General features: G+C 48.6%; 1 protein-coding gene across 2 annotated transcripts in view; it reads left to right on the forward strand.

Moving 5' to 3' along the window:
• Window positions 1-20,010, forward strand: part of LOC124478257 (SPHK1 interactor, AKAP domain containing) — a 47,137-nt gene that overhangs the window by 18,256 nt on the left and 8,871 nt on the right. Inside the window, exons 1-6 of one of the 2 annotated variants that reach the window (XM_047036484.1) lie at window positions 7,729-8,051; window positions 13,018-13,123; window positions 14,262-14,372; window positions 18,982-19,041; window positions 19,404-19,541; window positions 19,700-19,949. In XM_047036484.1, coding sequence (XP_046892440.1) covers window positions 8,017-8,051; window positions 13,018-13,123; window positions 14,262-14,372; window positions 18,982-19,041; window positions 19,404-19,541; window positions 19,700-19,949 — 700 coding nt within the window. In that variant the 5' untranslated portion in view covers window positions 7,729-8,016. Of the gene's footprint in view, window positions 1-7,728; window positions 8,052-13,017; window positions 13,124-14,261; window positions 14,373-18,981; window positions 19,042-19,403; window positions 19,542-19,699; window positions 19,950-20,010 lie in introns of those variants that run through there. The other variant, XM_047036483.1, reaches the window with a different exon arrangement.

Consider the following 20,010-nt stretch of genomic DNA (forward strand, 5'->3'; position numbering starts at 1 on the left):
GCTTTTGACACATGAGGTTGTGTAACACTATTTTGCAGCATGGAGGTCAGGACTCTGTGATCAGGCATTCTGTTTCTGGTCCCCATCTAACAAGAACAACTCAGAGTCTAATGCATGAGGGTACAGTGTTATGCACCAGGGTAGGGTCTAATGTTCTGGGCAAAATGAAAAGAATTTGGCAATTTGTTCACACAATTTATCCGGAAGTTGGTGACATCTGCTCCACCATGTGTGTGGAATAATTGCATAATAAGGCACAACCATAATGCTTAGTACTATGGCTGGTCCCTGTAGCCAATCGAACAAGGGTTGTGTGAAAAGAAGGGAGCTGCAATGCAAAGAATAAGACCACTGGAGAAATGGCTGAGATGGAAGTTCACCAACATAGGGATAAAGAATGAAAGATGAATGGAGACTCAACCTACCCATGGACTGGTGCTCCCAGAACAGAGTGTGAAGACGTACCAGACAGACAGGGGCTGTCAGTGCATGTTAGGCTGCCCTCTCAGGAACACCTGACTAAAGCAAAACCACAAATGACCTCAGACGGACTTTGGAGGGATTCAGGCAGGAACGTCTAGTACCTCAGGTAAGTGCTCTAAGCACAAGCTTCTGTCGATGTGAAATACATTTTGTCAATTGATGTGCAAAACCATATATATATATATATATATATATATATATATATGTATAAAGCATTCAACTGATTCAATTTTTGTTATTGGTCTGCCTGAATAATGAATACACTTCAAATCAAAAGGAAATGATTGAAAAATCATCGTCATGTCCACAGGCTCTACATTCTCGGCCCTGAGTGCAGCGTCTGGGATGAGCTGGACCGTCTGCACGGCCACCGGAGGGCCTTTATCCCTGAGACGGAAGTCTCCTCCGGGGGGATCTGAGGAGGGAGAGGACCATGTTGTATAGCTGTCATTTTGCACCCTGCTGAGCCAGGAAAATGGCACACAGGCCCAGTAGACACGAGTGAAATAAACTGATCGTTTACGCAATGGAAACCCTTGCATTTCACATTGCTCTCTGAATTGATGTGCTTGATTGACTGATGGATGGTGTTTATTTGATTTTTGGCTTTGGAAATAAACAACATTGTGTGAGAAGTTGTCGCTGAAGAGGCCATTTAGGAGGAGGATGAGCACCGCTCTGCTGTACCTCTCCTCCACACCCATGACCCGCCACGCCAACTCTGTGACAGAATCTCCACAAACAAACCTGAGGTGGCATGAAAAAGAGCATATGCCTGGCGGGTTACCCATTAAACGGCTGTGTTAACCAAGAGAAGGAGGATGGTCACAGCCATTATTAGAATAGTGTAGCACTGAGCCTGATTTGTCACTCTGCGACGTCAGGCTCCCCTGCCAAGAAAACATGATCATTTCATGCCGATAAGAATTGGTGCACGGAAATGTGACAATACACATTGGCCCAATCGGATGTCAACAAACATGGACACACACAGACGCACACACACCCACACACAGTGACATACACACACCCACACAATGACACACAAACAAAGGGGACAAAGGCAGCGTGGATGGAAATGAGAAGGTTTCAGAGGATGGAGTGAGTCAGGAATGAGGGAGAGGAAGTCAGTGTGTCTGCAGACGGATCTTTCCAGCAGATTAACATTGTCACTCTGTGGATATTCGTGTGTTTTATCCACAGGCTCACTGAGCAGTCTGATAGCCTCTCCTGGATTCATGCCTGCCACAGATTTTAATAAACGATACTGACAAACCGGAATACCAGCCTCTCTGGGCAGCACACGGAGGTAACACGGGGATGTATTTAGCAGCAAACACATGGCTACAAGGTTGATTCATTTGTTCCTGGCAGCCCCCCACTAGTTATAGCTTTTCCATCTCTTCATCTATGTTTGAAATGACCTTGGTCTTTACCTTTGATGTGTGATTGGGTGAGAACTCAGGTCCGTATACAGGGCGGAATGTGTCTACAGGGTGCACTTAAACAGCCAATGTTTCAACAACCATTTAATCTCACTTTATCACAGATTTGTTAAGTTATATATTATTGATTGATGCTCTGATGACGTCTGCCAGTTAAGCACTTTATCCTTTTACTGAAAGCCCATGTAACTGACCCGCCTTATTCACAAAAGGTATGGGCCTGTGATAACGATCTGTCTCAGGTACGAAGTAGTAATTTCCTTGGCTGAAACGCTCGATCAGATTTCAGACTGGCGTGACGTCTATGTGTTGTTGGACTGAACTGAGACACAGCTGTGCAAAAGGTCAAACACACACCGCAATCTCTCGGTTTGGCGACCGACTAAGTCTGCCACTCTATATGAGAGGCTTAATCTAAAAAAGGAAAAGTGATTCGTTCAGTACAGCCATTGTGACTTCAAGTCTGCAAGTATCTCAGTCTCACCACAGCACATACTGTACTCCTCCATCCTCCTCAGTCCCTTCCAGACTGCTGCTCCTCCCAGCCCTGTCTAACATGAAGGGAGGCTGGCTGTGTGCAGAGTCAGACCTCCCTCTGTCCCTCCAGGAGACACACAGCTCCTGTCCCGTTGATCTGAGCTGAAGAAGGATCGATGTCAGGGAAGAGCTGGATCCTTTGCAGCTCTCTCCAGCTCCCAGCTTCTGGCTGGCCCGCCAGTGCTGGCAGCCTGCATCCTGGACGCCCAGGCTGGCAGCCTGGTACTTAGATGCTGGGCTTGTAGAACTGTGAGCAGAGCCCCCATGGGCCCCCCCCCCCCGGGTCTGCAGGCATGGAGGCTGGGAAAGACACTGAATTGATCTGTTCTGAAGTTAGCGTATCCAACAAGGTACCATAGGGTTATGTGCGTGTGTGTGTGTGTTTTTTGGAGGGGGCCCTTGTTGGTGAGAAAGGGCCCAGAAGCCACACAGACTGCCAGTGACATGCAAATAAGAGCTAAAGATGAAGAGTGATAGATGAAGAAGCATTCATGCATGGCAAATACATGTTTAAAAACATGACAACTCATTAGTGGGCATAATCAAACCAACTTGTCTGCTCCATCAATGAACCATGAATTTGAAGCTACCTGCCAGCATGTTTGTCAGTGCTCTCTTGGGAAGGTCTAAAAATAGTTCAGTCACAAATGTCTCTCACCCATTCACAATGAGTCATCTTCTATTTAAATAGACACCCACATGCACACACACATCGACACACACAGAGGTAAAAAAAAATGACACTTAAATGAAATAATTAAGAAATAGTGTTAATTCCTGCATAGTTAAGTGGTATGAGTGCGAGGAAGTCGGCCCAACATGGCACAGACAAAGAGACAGACGGTCATTCTAGAATGTTCTACTGCATGCCACAATGCTCTCTTACAGCCGTGCCACATTTCCAACATGCTCATTAATGCTCATGCTCATGCTGTTTCATTAGTGAATACATTATACGTTGTCATTATCACATCCTTACTCAGTGAACCGAGCTCACATTGAAAAGTGAGCAGTAATTATTTTATAATCCTTATTGCTACACAGCCACGCAATTACAACTCAGACTGACCTTCTGTGTAGACGGGATTCCAGCTAAAGCCAGTAATTGAATTGCGGAGTCAAGGCACCTGCTTGTCCATTTGCTCTCCATGTTAATTATAAACTCGAATTATTATAATGTATTTCTTTTTGTAGATTTATTTCTTTTCTCCTCTCAGTGTCTCTCCTCATATCACGTTCTGAGCTGGTGTCATAGTTGGCGTGTCATAGCTCAGCACATCATATGCGACAGAGGCTGAGGATAAAACATGAGAGCGTCATAACCACTCTGCATATTTGAACAGAGCATTAGTCATAGCAGTATTGTCACATGGTCACAGTGCAGTCAGACAGCACGCAAATTGGCAGGAATAGCGACGGTGTGTGTGCGTGTCTCTGTATCTCAGGGATGTGAGGGGGTGCTGTACTCCTTGGCAGACAATGTGCAGTATAACCTGCACTAAGACAGCCCGTTCCCTCTCTGCTGCCATCCCTGGAAGATTAGAGTGGACAGGCGCTAATCAGAGCTGAGCAGGGTGGGGAGGGGGGGGAGGGGGGGGGGAGGGGGGGGGGGGGGAGGGGGGGGAGGGAGAGAGATGGGACGCCGTGCCTGCTTCCACTTATTTGAAAAATCAATCAATCCAGGCTCCATGGTCTCCAGTGAACATCTGAGGTCTGTGATGTTTACCAGTTCTGACCTGCCAGGGCTGGGCTATGTGACCTGGCACAAACCCAACCCAGATATCCACCACACTGGCCCTATGGAGACACCGTCTGTCCACACCGGGAGCTCATCCTTCCTCCAGCCACACCTCACTGGGTCCCTCGGCCAGCATTAGATCACTCCCCACCTACCAGCCCCCTCCCCACCCCTCCCTAAGTCCCCATGCCAACAACCCTCACCAACACAGTCCTAGTTCAGTCTTCCCAGGGTCAGAAGGCACCTTATGATGATGATAAGAGTCAGCTGTTTTTGTCACAACCTCCTGTTATTAGTCTGCATGGACAAGCACGGAGATGCCAAGGACAAATATAAATACATCTAGAAGAATAGCTGCAGTGAGAGGAACAGTGATTAGACTGATTAATGATGTGATTAGCCCTAATTGTGCTGACAGTAACAAGACCCCTGTGCCAGCTCTTTTAACTCAACCGCAAGAAAAACGCGTGTCCGTGTGTGTCCGTGTGTGTGTGTGTGTGTCTGTTTGAGAGAGAGAGAGAGAGAGAGAGAGAGAGAGAGAGAGAGAGAGAGAGAGAGCGAGAGAGAGAGAGAGAGAGAGAGAGAGAGAGAGAGAGAGAGAGAGAGAGAGAGAGAGAGAGAGAGAGAGAGAGAGAGGTGCAATAGAGTTGTCTTCAAGATGGAATGTATTTTTTAGCAACAGAAAATGACATTGGCATCTGAGAAATGTAGGTGTACAATGTTTTGAACCGGAACCTGAGGTTCCACACATGAGTTTCAGCTTGGCAGTGCTCTGCTTGGAACCTTAAAGGTGTCCTTAGAGAACCTTCAGGAAGAGGATTTTATTTGGAATCGTATATTCGTTCTTTCATTACAATATCATCCTGCCCCTCTGATCCTCCATCTAGACCACACACCCCAGTGACTGCAGCCACACTGGTTAATAATGTCCTCCTCAATCCTTTGATGCGGGGATAAATGCACAAAGCACAATCAGATGAAGAGATCAAACCACAGTCAATTAAGTCTAGGTCTAAAGAGTCCCAAATCCTTTTAATAACTACACACACACACACACGCACACACATTTCATCAGTCAATCCCCCAAATGTATACGAATATATTCACTGAAAATATATCTTGAATCATCTAATTGAAATTCTCCTTCTCATTCATGAATTCACATGACCCCTCCATAAGAGCAGACCCCATCCTGAGTTGTTCTTGGGCATAGGTCAAATGAACTGCCCTTTGCATCGTGTTGTTTGTTTCTCAAACGTCAATGGCACTCGGTCGCACTACCCTTATCTTGATTCCACATCAACGATTTGTGCCTGTGACACAACCCTGAACCAGTATCTACTTATGTAGCCAAGCAGCTTGTGTTTCAACATTCCGGCTCTTTCCATTCCATTATTCTGCTCTCTTTCTGTCCTCCTCTTGCCTCTCGTTTCTACATGTCTCCCTATTGTCTCGCCCTCTCTCTCTGTCTCTCTCGCCCTGTTAATAATCATCATACATTCCTCCCATTGAATTGTGCTCCATCACGCTCTCCTGTTTTGTATAAAGGTTCTGAAATATAGTTCATGCCAGAGCTTTGACAGTGTTATAGCTACCTCCTGCAGACTCCCTCTGATGTTCACCCTCTCATGGTTTATTCCGAGCTCTCTCTGATGAGAGTTGGTATTGATGCTGATGGTCTCCTTTAATCTCTACAGATTTTCCTCCAGCCTTTAGTTTTTAAGACTGGTGTGAAAGATTTGTTTGCAGCTTTTTGATTGGATAGCGAGATAGCAAACAGAGCTAGATAGAAACACACGTAGATGAAGGTAGAAGCACAGGGTGAGATAGAAAGAGAGATGTATTAATCCAGAAGGGGAAGCAGACCATGTGAAAAGGAGGTGTTGAGAGTTTGTTCAAATAAGGACATGGACCACTGTAGTTCTGGCTGATAGACTGGAGGACTTGGGGATCATAACAACCAATCAGCACACTTCTGTGGTCACATGACTGCGACAACTGTCACTCAGACTGCGGCTGACAATGCAGAAACTAATAGAGGACCTACCTGTCTGTATGTCTGTCTGTATGTCTGTCTGTATGTCTGTCTGTGTCTGTCTGTATGTCTGTCTGTGTCTGTCTGTGTGTCTGTCTGTATGTCTGTCTGTGTCTGTCTGTGTGTCTGTCTGTCTGTATGTCTGTCTGTGTCTGTCTGTGTGTCTGTCTGTATGTCTGTCTGTCTGTGTCTGTCTGTGTGTCTGTCTGTATGTCTGTCTGTGTCTGTCTGTGTGTCTGTCTGTATGTCTGTCTGTGTCTGTCTGTGTGTCTGTCTGTATGTCTGTCTGTGTCTGTCTGTGTGTCTGTCTGTATGTCTGTCTGTGTCTGTCTGTGTGTCTGTCTGTATGTCTGTCTGTGTCTGTCTGTGTGTCTGTCTGTATGTCTGTCTGTCTGCCTGTCCTTGTAGTACATTTTTAGAAGGAACTTACCCAAAAAGGAGCCTCATACTAGCTGCTTGTCTTGGTCTGAGTTCTGGGGTGTGATTCCTCTTTCAGAGTTGTTGAATGTGCGTCCCCTACAACACACTAAGCAATCTACTATCTAAGGCACAATTATATGTAATTAAACTAATTGTCTTTGTTTAGGCTTCTGTTTATCACAGGTCTGCATTTAGCTGCCTCCTGTTCCCTACACTCTATCTTCTGTATTACAATGCAGCTCTCCTTCTCTTAGCACACACACATACAGACATACACTCCAGCTGTAAGCTGTCTGGTCTGGTCTCCTCTCCTCTCCTGGAAGAGGTCCTATCAGAAGAGGGGGAAACAATGCTGCTGTAATAAGCAGCTGCATCACTCTACTCACTGCTGTGGTTGTAATGGAGGAACCATTTCGTATTCATAAAGAAAAGAAATCTCTGAACTCTCATCCCTCCACCCCCGTCATTCGTGCTCAGTGGAGGGTGAGCGATGGGGAGAATGGGGGTGCTTTTTTAAAACAAAGTAAAATGTCCTTCATCTTTGTGAAAAGAAATGGCTGGTGAAATGTGACTGGTGAAATGTACTGCCTTCGTAAAGAGGCAGTCATAAATCAAAAGCGAGAGGAAAGAGAGGCTGGTTGTCAAGGGATCATCAGGGGATATGCACAGGCTACACAGACACCTCCACTGCCACCTGATAACTTATAGTGAATGGTATTTTCCAAATTAGAAGATGTAAGGCAATATATAGATTGTCATGGATACTTAGCAAGATGCGGAGAGTGGCACTATAGAGCTGTATAGCTGGCCAGTGATCTTTGTGGTAGGCCGTTTTTAGCAAGGTAGTTTTTACCAATATATGTTACAGTAATCAGGATTGTGTCAGGACTCAGCTGGGGGTAAGACCTGGTCAAACACTCAAATCTGATCGGAACTTGTTTTTGCGATCAGCTGGTGAATTTAGGCTATTTACGATGAATGAACTACATCTTTCATTCCGTTATGGAGAAATAACGCACAGCCTTATTTCCAACAAATGATCTAAAAACAGCCTGTGCGAGTGTTTTTGTTGTGTACGTTGATGCGTTGCGTGAGTACCTACGTGCGTGTTTGGTGTGTAATTTAAGTGGGGCAGAACATATCCTCGGCTCTTGGGGCAGACTGTCATTCGATGGTGCTGCGCGCGGTTACCCTACACGCCACAGACAGTTCTTACTCGATCGCGGTAAGGACTGCGCTGGAATCTCTCTGGTCCTCAGCCAGGGATGTGCATCTGGCCACCTCGGGACAGCCAAGCGTTACCATCCTCAACCTATCTCACTCCGTGGATTTAATCCGACCGGTTCCGATTTAACGGGATGGCTGGCGCCAAGAGCCTTCTGAAAATGCCGAGGTATGTGAATGAAGCCTGTGCGTTTACTTTACTGTGGCGATGTCACGAATTGGACTATCCTATTCTGGAATGCCATGTACTGCTGTATTATTTATGGCAATTTAATTTAAACAAAAAGAAAAACATCAACCTGCTTACGAGCTAAATATTAATAAACCTAATTTAAACATGGGATTAGTAGAACATGTTCTACCATATCCAGAAAAAAACCCTCAAAATAGTATCAAAGCAGCAGCTGACAAGTCGTGCGTCTTAGCTTATTAAAGCGGTCGTTGGGACAAAACATAGGCTACACAATAAACCCCTGTAATGAATGAGATATCAAATTTGGGAACTACATACGAGTATGCTGTGCCAACATTACAAAACGACTATGTAGATAACGAAACAACTATAAGTGTTTGAAATGGTTCAACATCTTTTAAGCACAAAACATATAACGATTGTCATCCTTTTCATGAGGAAATATAGGCTGCAATTAGAGACTGAAGAGCACCCTGGGTCCCATTTGCAGTTATGTTGACACGAAGTGTCTGTCACGCATTTGACATAATTTAAATAAAATCAGGAGACACATATGCACATCAACACAAGAGGCCCAATTCATCACACAGATGTTTCACACAGAATCCTTTTGGCCAACTGACACTGCTGTTTTCTAGTGTACTGAAGTGAGGATTCCAAGTACTGTTAGGTTTTAGTAGGTTACCACTCGTGAGCCGTGGCGAGCTCAACAAATCTCCAAGCAATCCTGGCAAAATGCCAAGCCTTATCAAAACTGAGTTGAGTGGCCTGTCATCGTGACGACGCGTAATTGAGTGCTTCTCATATGAAATATGAAACGTGTCTCTTCATATGTCTCAGCGCGCAAAATTAGAAAAATGAACAGTTAAACGTCACTGAAAATGGGTCTTCAAGCGGCAAGGTCGTGCGCGCCATCCAGGTGTAGCCATGCTTCGCACTGGGGTTGATTCCGTCACATCATCTCACAGCATAGGCTACTCGGTTTTTTTGTTTTTCGTTTACCATATTGTATACAATATTACACGATTTTCTTACATGTTTAACGAAGTACTTTGGCAGAGACAGGTTTTAGTATTTCCATACCTGGTTTACTGCCGGTAAGGCAAAATAAGCCCAGTATGTTATTGTGTGACTGATAAGATCAGATATAAATTTGACTAGGTTTCGATCTGAAATGTCTCATGCAAACCAAAGTCGTCGTCGTCGTCGTCATCTGCCGCTTGTCCGGGGATCGGGTCGCGGGGGCAGCGACCTAAGCAGGGAGGCCCAGACTTCCCTCCCCCCGGCCACTTCCGCCAGCTCTTCCTGGGGGACCCCAAGGCGTTCCCAGGCCAGCTGAGAGACATAGTCCCTCCAGCGTGTCCTGGGTCTTCCCCGGGGCCTCTTCCCAGTGGGACGTGCCCGGAACACCTCACCAGGGAGGCGTCCAGGAGGCATCCTAATCAGATGCCCGAGCCACCTCAGCTGGCTCCTCTCGACGCGGAGGAGCAGCGGTTCTACTCTGAGCCCCTCCCGGATGACCGAGCTTCTCACCCTATCTCTAAGGGAGAGCCCGGACACCCTACGGAGAAAGCTCATTTCGGCCGCTTGTATTCGCAATCTCGTTCTTTCGGTCACTACCCATAGTTCGTGACCATAGGTGAGGGTAGGAACGTAGATCGACTGGTAAATAGAGAGCTTCGCCTTTCGACTCAGCTCCTTCTTCACCACGACGGACCGATGCAGAGCCCGCATCACTGCGGACGCCGCACCGATCCGCCTGTCGACCTCGCGCTCCATTCTTCCCTCACTCGTGAACAAGACCCCGAGATACTTGAACTCCTCCGCTTGGTTCAGGATCTCCTCCCCGACCCGGAGATGGCACTCCACCCTTTTCCGGTCGATTACCATGGCCTCAGATTTGGAGGTGCTGATTCGCATCCCAGCCGCTTCACATTCGGTTGCGAACCGCTCCAGTGAGAGCTGAAGGTCACGGCCCGATGAAGCCAACAGGACCACATCATCCGCAAAAAGCAGCGACCCGATCCTGAGGTCACCAAACCGGACCCCCTCAACACCCTGGCTGCGCCTAGAAATTCTGTCCATATAGGTAATGAACAGAATCGGTGACATAGGGCAGCCCTGGCGGAGTCCAACCCTCACCGGAAACAAGTTCGACTTACTACCGGCAATGCGGACCAAACTCTGGCACCGGTCGTACAGGGACCGGACAGCCCCGATCAGGAAATCCGGTACCCCGTACTCTCGGAGCACCCCCCACATGAGCCCCCGAGGGACACGGTCGAACGCCTTTTCCAAATCCACAAAACATGTGTAGACTGGTTGGGCGAACTCCCATGTACCCTCCAGGACTCCGCGGAGGGTATAAAGCTGGTCCACTGTTCCACGGCCAGGACGAAAACCACATTGCTCCTCCTGAATCCGAGGTTCGACAATCCGACGGACCCTCCTCTCCAGGACCCCTGAATAGACTTTCCCAGGGAGGCTGAGGAGTGTGATCCCCCTAAAGTTGGAGCACACCCTCCGGTCCCCCTTTTTAAAGAGGGGAACCACCACCCCGGTCTGCCAGTCCAGAGGCACTGTCCCCGATGTCCACGCGATGTTGCAGAGTCGTGTCAACCAAGACAGCCCTACAACATCCAGAGCCTTAAGGAACTCCGGGCGGACCTCATCCACCCCAGGGGCCCTGCCACCGCGGAGCTTTTCAACCACCTCGGCGACCTCAGCCCCAGAGATAGAAGGGCCCCCCCCGATGTCCCCAGACTCTGCCTCCACGTCGGAAAGCGTGTTGGTGGAATTAAGGAGGTCTTCGAAGTATTCCTTCCACCGATCCAGGACGTCCCCCGTCGAGGTCAGCAGCGCACCATCCCCACCGTATACAGTGTTGACAGAGCACTGCTTCCCCCTCCTGAGCCGCCGGATGGTGGTCCAGAACCTTTTTGAAGCCGTTCGGAAGTCATTCTCCATGGCCTCGCCGAACTCCTCCCATGCCCGGGTTTTTGCCTCCGCGACCGCCAAAGCCGCGTTCCGCTTGGCCTGCCGGTACACATCAGCTGCCTCTGGAGTCCTACCAGCCAATAAAGTCCGATAGGCCTCCTTCTTCAGCTTGACGGCATCCCTCACCTCCGGAGTCCACCACCGGGTCCGAGGGTTACCGCCGCGACATGCACCGACCGCCCTGCGGCCGCAGCTCCGGTCAGCCGCTTCAACAATGGAGGCCCGGAACATGGCCCATTCGGACTCAATGTCCCCGGCCCCCCCCGAGACATGATCGAAGCTCTCCCGGAGGTGGGAGTTGAAGCTCCTTCTGACAGAGGGTTCCGCCAGACGTTCCCAGCAGACCCTCACATTACGTTTGGGCCTGCCAGGCCTGACCGGCGTCCTCCCCCACCATCGAAGCCAACTCACCACCAGGTGGTGATCAGTTGACAGCTCCGCCCCTCTCCTCACCCGAGTGTCCAAGACATGCGGCCCCAAGTCCGATGACACGACTACAAAGTCGATCATCGAACTGAGACCTCGGGTGTCCTGGTGCCAGGTGCACATATGGACACCCTTATGCTTGAACATGGTGTTCGTTATGGACAAACCGTGTCTAGCACAGAAGTCCAACAACAAAACACCACTCGGGTTCAGATCGGGGGGGCCGTTCCTCCCAATCACGCCCCTCCAGGTCTCACTGTCATTGCCCACATGAGCATTGAAGTCCCCCAGGAGGACGAGGGAATCCCCAGGAGGAGCGCTTTCCAGCACCCCCCCCAGAGACTCCAAAAAGGGTGGGTACTCTGAGCTGCCGTTTGGTGCATAAGCACAAACGACAGTGAGGACCCGTCCCCCCACCCGAAGGCGGAGGGAGGCTACCCTCTCGTCCACCGGGGTGAACCCCAATGTACAGGCGCCGAACCGAGGGGAAACCAGTATTCCCACCCCAGCTCGACGCCTCTCACCAAGGGCAACTCCAGAGTGGAAGAGAGTCCAGCCCCTCTCAAGGAGACTGGTTCCGGAGCCCACGCTGTGCGTCGAGGCGAGGCCGACTATATCTAGCCGGAAACTCTCTACCTCGCGCACCAGCTCAGGCTCCTTTCCCGCCAGCGAGGTGACGTTCCACGTCCCTAAAGCTAACTTTTGCAGCCGAGGATCGGACCGCCAAGGCCCCCGCCTTCGGCCGCCGCCCGTCTCACACTGCACCCGACCCCCATGACCCCTCCTGCGGATGGTGAGCCCACTGGAAGAGGGTCCCACGTTGTCTCTTCGGGCTGTGCCCGACCGGGCCCCATGGGAAAAGGCCCGGCCACCAGGCGCTCGCCATCGAGCCCCACCCCCGGGCCTGGCTCCAGGGGGGGGCCCCGGTGACCCGCTTCCGGGCAGGGGCAACTGAGAACCATTGTTGTATTTCTTCATGGTTGGTTTTTTGAGCCACTCTTTGTCTGGTCTTTCACCTGGAACCTGTTTGCCTTGGGTGACCCTACCAGGGGCATGAAGCCCCCGACAACATAGCTTCCAGGATCACTAGGACACGCAAACCCCTCCACCGCGGTAAGGTGGTGACTCAAGGAGGGGGCAAAACCAAAGTAATACGCCTAAATATAGCTGCAAGCAGCAATGGCGGATTCCTCCCTAAGTTGTTAGCTAACCATTTAGAAATGGACCTCACACATGTTCACAACATTTCGAGGCAATTGGATCCATGGCTGATTTTAAATTCTTCTTTGTAGTTTTCACAAATTGTTAAAAATACATGATGTAGACATTGTGTTCCTGAGACTTTTTTAGTTTCCCATGAGCAATAAGCCATGTATACAATTTGTATATCAAGACTCATCTGGGAAACATACTGTAAACAGATATCATGGCTGTTTGTTCTGAAGTGTGGGATCTAAATATGTCTTTGGCTGAATATGTATCATAGTTTCTGAGAGCATGTTCTAATGTGCTCCTGCAGTAATTTCCAGTTGTCAGCCATGTTGGAAGCGTCGGCTGAGGCTGAAGGGATCAGCAGCATCGCCTCAGACACCACACTAGGCTCCTCCATCACCGCCTGCAAGAAGGTACTGGAAACATAGTGTGTGTGTGTGTTTGTGTGTGTTTGTGTGTGTGTGTGGCTGCTCCTGCCAAGTAGGCCTGGCACCAGAGAACATTGGAGGGACTGGACTTCAGGGGGATATCGAAGATTTATCACCTGACTTTGTCTAAAGACAGTTAAGCATTGTGCTAGGAGGTGACGGATAGATTCAATTGAACCTCCCTGTGGCTCTTCTCTCCCTCCAATTAAGGTGTACTCGTCAATATCTCTGTTTGTTCACTCACTTCATTAGTGGACAGGACTTTATGTTAAATAGCTCTCCAATGAAGTGCTTCTTGTACTGTTTGTAACATGAAAAGTGTATTGTATACTGTAGGGTTATGCGACCTGGTGTCATGCTCTATAGTGATGTAGTGAGAACTCCCTTGATTTCACCTGGGCCCCACCTATATACATCTACCCAGGGAGACACAAGCACAGGATATTCAACACAACATCAATTCTGTGTTAGACCATGGGGAAAAAAAGGATGGGCAGACTCAAGGCATCACCCTTCTACTATGGTCATTCTAAGTATTTATCAATTGAGATTCGAAAGGTGCGGTACGTCGTTTACAAAGCAATACACTTTTCATACGATCAATAAGGAAGCAGCATGTTTGTGTGGTACTCTCAGCACACATGGGAAACCAGTGAACAAGCCCTTGTCTCTGCTCCATTAAAACAGCAGGTCAATATTCAATACGACTCAGGAGATCAATGTGTCACGTTGGTCAAAAGGACAGTGGGGATCAGTGTGGGGACACACTGTGTGCCCGCTGAGACCATCCCTAGGACACAGATCAAACCTAGAGGCCACGTCAGGATTGAGTGACTTGACATAGTATTGATCTCCTCCAAGGCCAGTTATCTCCAACTGAAGGGAGGGAAGACATCAGTGGTTTCATCATTCAGATGGTCAACATATAGACTTTTAGGTGAAGATGAGAGGACGACTCAGGGTTAAGTGTCCGTGTGTGCGTGTGTGCCTATGTTTATGATGTGTGCGGGCGTGTTTTTGGCGTGTTAAAAAACACGGTGTGCTGGTGTGTGTGTAGCTAAAGGAGAGTCATGTGGTGTGTATACTGTATATATGCTAAGTGGTGTGTTGTCTGTGTGTGCAGGTGCTGTGCAGCAACAGCCTGCTGGACTCTAGTGAATACTGGCTGAGGAACAACAAGGTGCTGTGCAGAGTGAGCCTGCTCGAGGAAGACTTTGACAGGAGCTGCACCACTGTGAGTAGCCTGGCTGTCTATCTGCAGGTCAGAGCCTGGATTTAGCTGTTCTCTGGGGACTGGCTGCTTAGTTACTGAACCAGGATAATCGTTGTGAAACTGTTCATGTGTGACTTAGTTCTGTCTTGTAAACCACCAGCCAGACCAGGAAAATTAAATCAACCCAAACTGTGTATATTTAACAAGTGTATTTGTGACGTATGATTCTGTGGCTACTTTTCACACTAGGGTGGATCACAATGCTTATGATTTCACTGGTGTGAAATTGTTAATTGTTTAATTTCTCGGATGTGAAACTGGTGTGCTGTGTGTGTGTGTATGTGTGTTGTGAATTGTGTGGGTTTTCATGTTTTGTTGTGTTAAATACTTTATTATACTGTATGCTTTCATCAACAAGTGATTTTGAGATTCCAGGGACTCAAAAATTGCTAGTGCCGCATTTTAAATGTTTTTATTTCACTAAGGCACCATTTCCTGTGCTTTTAGACACAAAGGACTGTTGGCATAATGACTTAAATTGTAATGACAAATTTGTACAAAAAAACAGCTCAATCTTTATGTTCTTGGTCGTAGAGGAACTGTTGTTCCCCTCACCCATTTCAGGTTCTGTGATTCCCCAAGATGTTTTAGGTTATCCATAACTGATGCAGCCTGTTCTGCACCATACCTTTCATATTCTAATGTGAACAACTGTCTTGATACTGCCTTGTGATGGATTGCCTCAATCCACTATTGAGCTTTTCCTTGCACAAGGGATTGGTCGAAAGAGTAGCTGTGGTGTTGAGGTGTGGGAGCTGTACCGCTCATCTCTCTCCGTAGTCCCACTGTGGAGGTGAAGAGGAGAGAGGCCAGGGAAGAGGAGCAGCAGCCAGAGTAAAGGAATAGAGTAGTGAGACAGGGCAGGATCTGGAACAGAAGAGGTGGAGGAGGACTGGGGCAGGATCTGGAAGGGGAGGACTGGGGCAGGATCTGGAAGGGGAGGACTGGGGCAGGGATCTGATACACAGGGAGGAGGAGGATTGGAGCAGAGGCACGAGTCTCACGGGATTACCTCAGTGCAGCTCTACACTGTATCACCTGAGCTCAGTCCAGCCAGGATGGACACGGCACTGCTGAGACATTGATGGATGCTAGTTTACTTACCCTTCCAGAAAGGGAGGGGGATCTAAATGACTTTGTCAGTTTGAATGCCGTCTGCTATGGAGGTCCTTAACAGGATACTTTATGTCATTGTTAATGTTAAGCTCTAAGGTGAGGCACCTTGGCTGATGCCATTGACATCCGGATACAACAGGATTGCTTTGTGTTTTGTAATACATTGAGCCATTACATAACATCATGTCTTTATTATGCATTGAAGGACATGTCACAAAGATTTATGATTGAGCCGTGGAAACTTGCAGTCGAGTAGAGACTGTGCAAGATAAGCACTGTGCGCTCTGTGAGAGAAGATGAGGCAAGAGTTTTCCCCTCCACAGACTTCTAAGTGTTGTCACCTCATGATCAGTCGTTCATGTTTTAATGCATGATCTCACACTGAAGTGTTATATAGCTGTTACAGTCATAACGAATCTCACCCTTCCCCAGAACTGAAAGCCAGGAATCTTAACTAAACTAGAAAACTGCATCCTAACTGAGCTTGTGCTCAATCAATACAAGCAGTTCAGCCGTGGGATTGGATGACATCATTCTGTCTCTGACCACTCCTCACCTTCTACATGCTCTCCTCATCTCTCTTAATGTTTGGAGAGCGGGGGCCTCAAAGAGGGAGCGGTCATCCGCAAGCTTTTTCCATCTGCTCCTGAGGACATGAGAGATTGCATGCTGGAGGCCTATTTACTGAACACACCCGAAGGCTAATGGCGAGAAAGGATGCAACCCTTCCTCTCTCCATACAGCTGCAGGGTTGAGGATACAGACCTCCCCTCTCCATACAGCTGCAGGATGGAGGATATAGACCTCCCCTCTCCATACAGCTGCAGGGTGAAGCCCTCCTCTCGTTATCACAACCTGTCGTCGGGCCCAGCTCTAATTGACTTTTTGGCAAACCCCTGTGTTTGGTTGTGGGTGAAGTACCCTGGAAGGAAGAGCCAGGTGTCGGTAGCCCCACATGCTGGTCAAGGGAGATGTCAGGCTGATGTGTGAGGAGACCAGGTCAGGCAGGTTCAGCTGCATGGAAGGTCGTCAGTAATGAGGCTCGAGGGGAACAGCCCCATCTGCTGTCTGAGAAGGGGGAACTCACCCCAGCGGATCAGTCTGGTTTGTTAAGGGTGTGCTCCCCGTGGGTGGTGCCTTGCAGTGCAAGTGTAGTAGACAAGGCAGGCCTCCTCTGCCCTGTTACACAACAGCCTCAGGAGGACCCAGAGAGGGAGAAAGGCTCAGAGACCGGCCTGCAGGATTGCGTAACCATCGCAAGGGTACACACAGAGGACACAGGCACAGTGACTGTGGGCACTGGGTGGGGTGTGGGGATTTGAGAGGGGTTGCGTGTGTGCACGGAAAAGTGCTTGAATCGGAGGAGGAGAGCATAAATGTATGTTTGTAAGCTTTTATGCCACATAGCCTGTGATTGAATTGAATCCAATGGAAAACGGAGGGAAAAGTGTGTGTGTGTGTGTGTCTGTGTATGTGTATGTATGTGCATGTTAGTGTGAAAGAGAGGAAAAAGAGATAGAGTGTGTTGGGGGGGGGGGGGGGGGGGGGGGGGGGGGGGGGAATTGTTGGATGTTTGCCAGGCTTCTGCAATTAAAGCATCCCTTGGGCCAATAGAGATGATGTGCCCAGCTAGTTGAGGACAACAAGCCCCTTCTGTGAGTGTTTGAGTGTAGAGCCGATTCACCTCCAGGGAGCCCTCCAGACCATTACCAGGCTAGCAGGAGGTCAGCTACAGCCTCTGTCCCCCGCCTCCAGCCTCAGCTATCTTAGTCCACATTTTAAATAGACCGTGAGTGCTCAATGTTGTTTACAGTAAACCCATATGTTCTCCATGTTTGTGTCCCTTCAGGGTTTTCCCTGCAAGCCGCCTAAATTATACCTGATTCGTCATCAACCAGCTGAGCTCATTAGTCAAATTCAAATTCACACAGAGCTTTCAATTGGTTGCTGCACGGACCTTGAGGACTGCTGAAGATTCGAAAGACAAGTCTTCATAAAAGGAGTGTGTTTTGAGAAGCAGCGTTGTAGGCTCTCAGCCCCGGAGACTCCAGACAATCTCCAGCCCCGAGACAGGACCCTCTCTTGAGGCTCTATTAGCCCTAGCGATGGCAGGCTCATCCAAGCTCTTTGACCCAGTCTCAGATAAGGGAGGGTCTCTCAGTCCACTGTAGGGAGGCAATGACTGGATACAATCTTTCATAAGTGCAAGCAGTTTTCTTGGTGCCCACCTGATTGTGATGGGACAAAATTGTTTGTCCTTGGTAAGAACAAAATAATGGGTATCTCTTGTGCTCTCACCTGCCCCTCCCACCCAGTCACCCTTCCATTCCCCTCCCTCCCTCCCTCCCTCCCTCCCTCCCTCCCTCCCTCCCTCCCTCCTTCCCTCCCACCCAGTCACCCTTCCATTCCCCTCCCTCCCTCCCTCCCTCCCTCCCAGTCACCCTTCTTTTCTCCTTCCTTCCTCCCTCCATCCAAAAAAAGATGTCTCCTCTGTGAGCAGACTCAGCTCTAGAACAAATTAAATGGGGGCTTTTTTTTCATAAGAGGGGGCACGCATTTACAAAGCCTGTATGAGAGTCAAATCAGGGCAGGCCTTCATAGTCTGCAGGAAAGTGTAGCCATCTTGATATTTAATTTATAGCCTATGCCAGTATTTCTTATTTATACTTTAACACAGCATTGCATTTGCCCCCCCCCCAGACAGTATGTGTTCTAAAGCATGTGTACAAAGTGATGTTCTACAAGAATTAAGCAATGTCCTGATAGTTGTGTTCCCCGGTGAAAGCTCTGCTCATCTCAGTTTTCCTCTTCTGAGAGATTATGATGATACCAATTTTTATCAGACAATATTTCATTAGCTTTATACAGCAGTAAATACATTTAACCAATAAACATGTGTTAAAGTTGTAACAAAAGTGTAAAATATTCTACAGGAGATATTCTGATCTCGAAGGTGCTTATTGCGCAACTGCTAAATATACAGTATAATAGATGTCCCTGGGTCCAGACTAGAGGGATGATGGGAGCAGACTGGAGGAACCCATGAGAGTTTTAAATCCTCACATGAAGCGACTGGCCGCACTGTTGATAAAAGACAATCCTAATCATGGGGGATTATGTTCCGCCGTCCGGGGATTATCCTGCGTCTGATGATGCTGTTGATGTTTGAGTGATGATGCTTCTGAATTGCTCCTCCCAAGGTTTCTTCCATTTTTTCTCCTGTTGGGAGTTTTTCTGGGAGTTTTTCCTCGTCTTCCTTGAGGGTTTAGGTTGGTTGAGGGGCAGTTCTATGGGCGCATGTGAAGGCCTCTGTGACATGCTTGCGTGTAAAAAGGGCTATACAAATAGATTTGATTTGAAATTTGATTCAAGTTTAAGGAAGTGTCTTTGCTGAGAGGGTGCTGATAAGGCTGAAGACAGACCTTCCTGAGCCGTGTTCCTCTTTTGTCAGCAGATCTGCTTCGTGAATCTGGACCAGACCAAGGTGTCTCAGCAGGATGACAGCCGTGTCAAGGTGTGTAGACATCCCCCCAACCCCCTCCCTCACGCCCGCACCCGGTCCTTCTCCACTTCTTTCTACTTGCTCTTTCCTCACCGCCCCTCTTTCACTCCTTCAACCCGCACACACACACACACACACACACACACACACACACATACACACACACACACACATACACACACACATACACATACATACACACACACATACACACACCCTCCTATGGCCTCAGCTCCCCTCTGTCAAACACTGTAATCACTGGTGGTGTTGCCATGGATTCAAGATCATTTGCTTGATGAAGAGGGTTGGTTTGTTTAGGTAATTAGCGGGTTTGTGCAGGTTGTTGATGGGGAAGGTGGGCATCTCTCCCACAGAAGCTGGCCTCAGTCTCTCCAGATCTACCCAAGCTCATTGGTTCCCTGAGTGTGCGCCAGCCCAAGGAAAATGAGATCCTCCTGCTAAGTGGGCTGGAGGCTCCTGACACCTGTCACCCAGACCCTTCCCATCCCAGGGTGAGTCACACGGTTCACCCATCTTATACTCCTATTATCTGTTAGTAGAGCTGTCAACGTAAACAACAGTGTTGAACACAAGGTCTGTGTATAAAGTAGTTTAACCATGTGTGTGTGTGTGTGTGTGTGTGTGTGTGTGTGTGTGTGGCCCGGCCCAGAGAGGTGCAGATGTGTGTCTGGTGCAGTGTGCCGGGGGGCCACGACCCATTGAAGCTGACAGTATCATATTTGAGATCAACAAGTTCCTGATTGGGCTGCAGTGGGGTCAGGACAAACAGCCCCTGGGTAGAGGGGCGGGGCCCCGTCTGGACGATGACACCCACCGCTCCATCTCATCCATAGAGGATGATTTTCTGACGGCCTCGGAACACCTGGGGGATGACAGTGAGGACGATGGCTTCAAGAACGGTAGGACGATAAAAGCGCTTGTTGTTGTGGTACTCTATGTGCTGTCCCTGAAGAGTCAAAT

This window comes from Hypomesus transpacificus, chromosome 15, assembly GCF_021917145.1.
Source record: "Hypomesus transpacificus isolate Combined female chromosome 15, fHypTra1, whole genome shotgun sequence".
NCBI lineage: Eukaryota > Metazoa > Chordata > Actinopteri > Osmeriformes > Osmeridae > Hypomesus > Hypomesus transpacificus.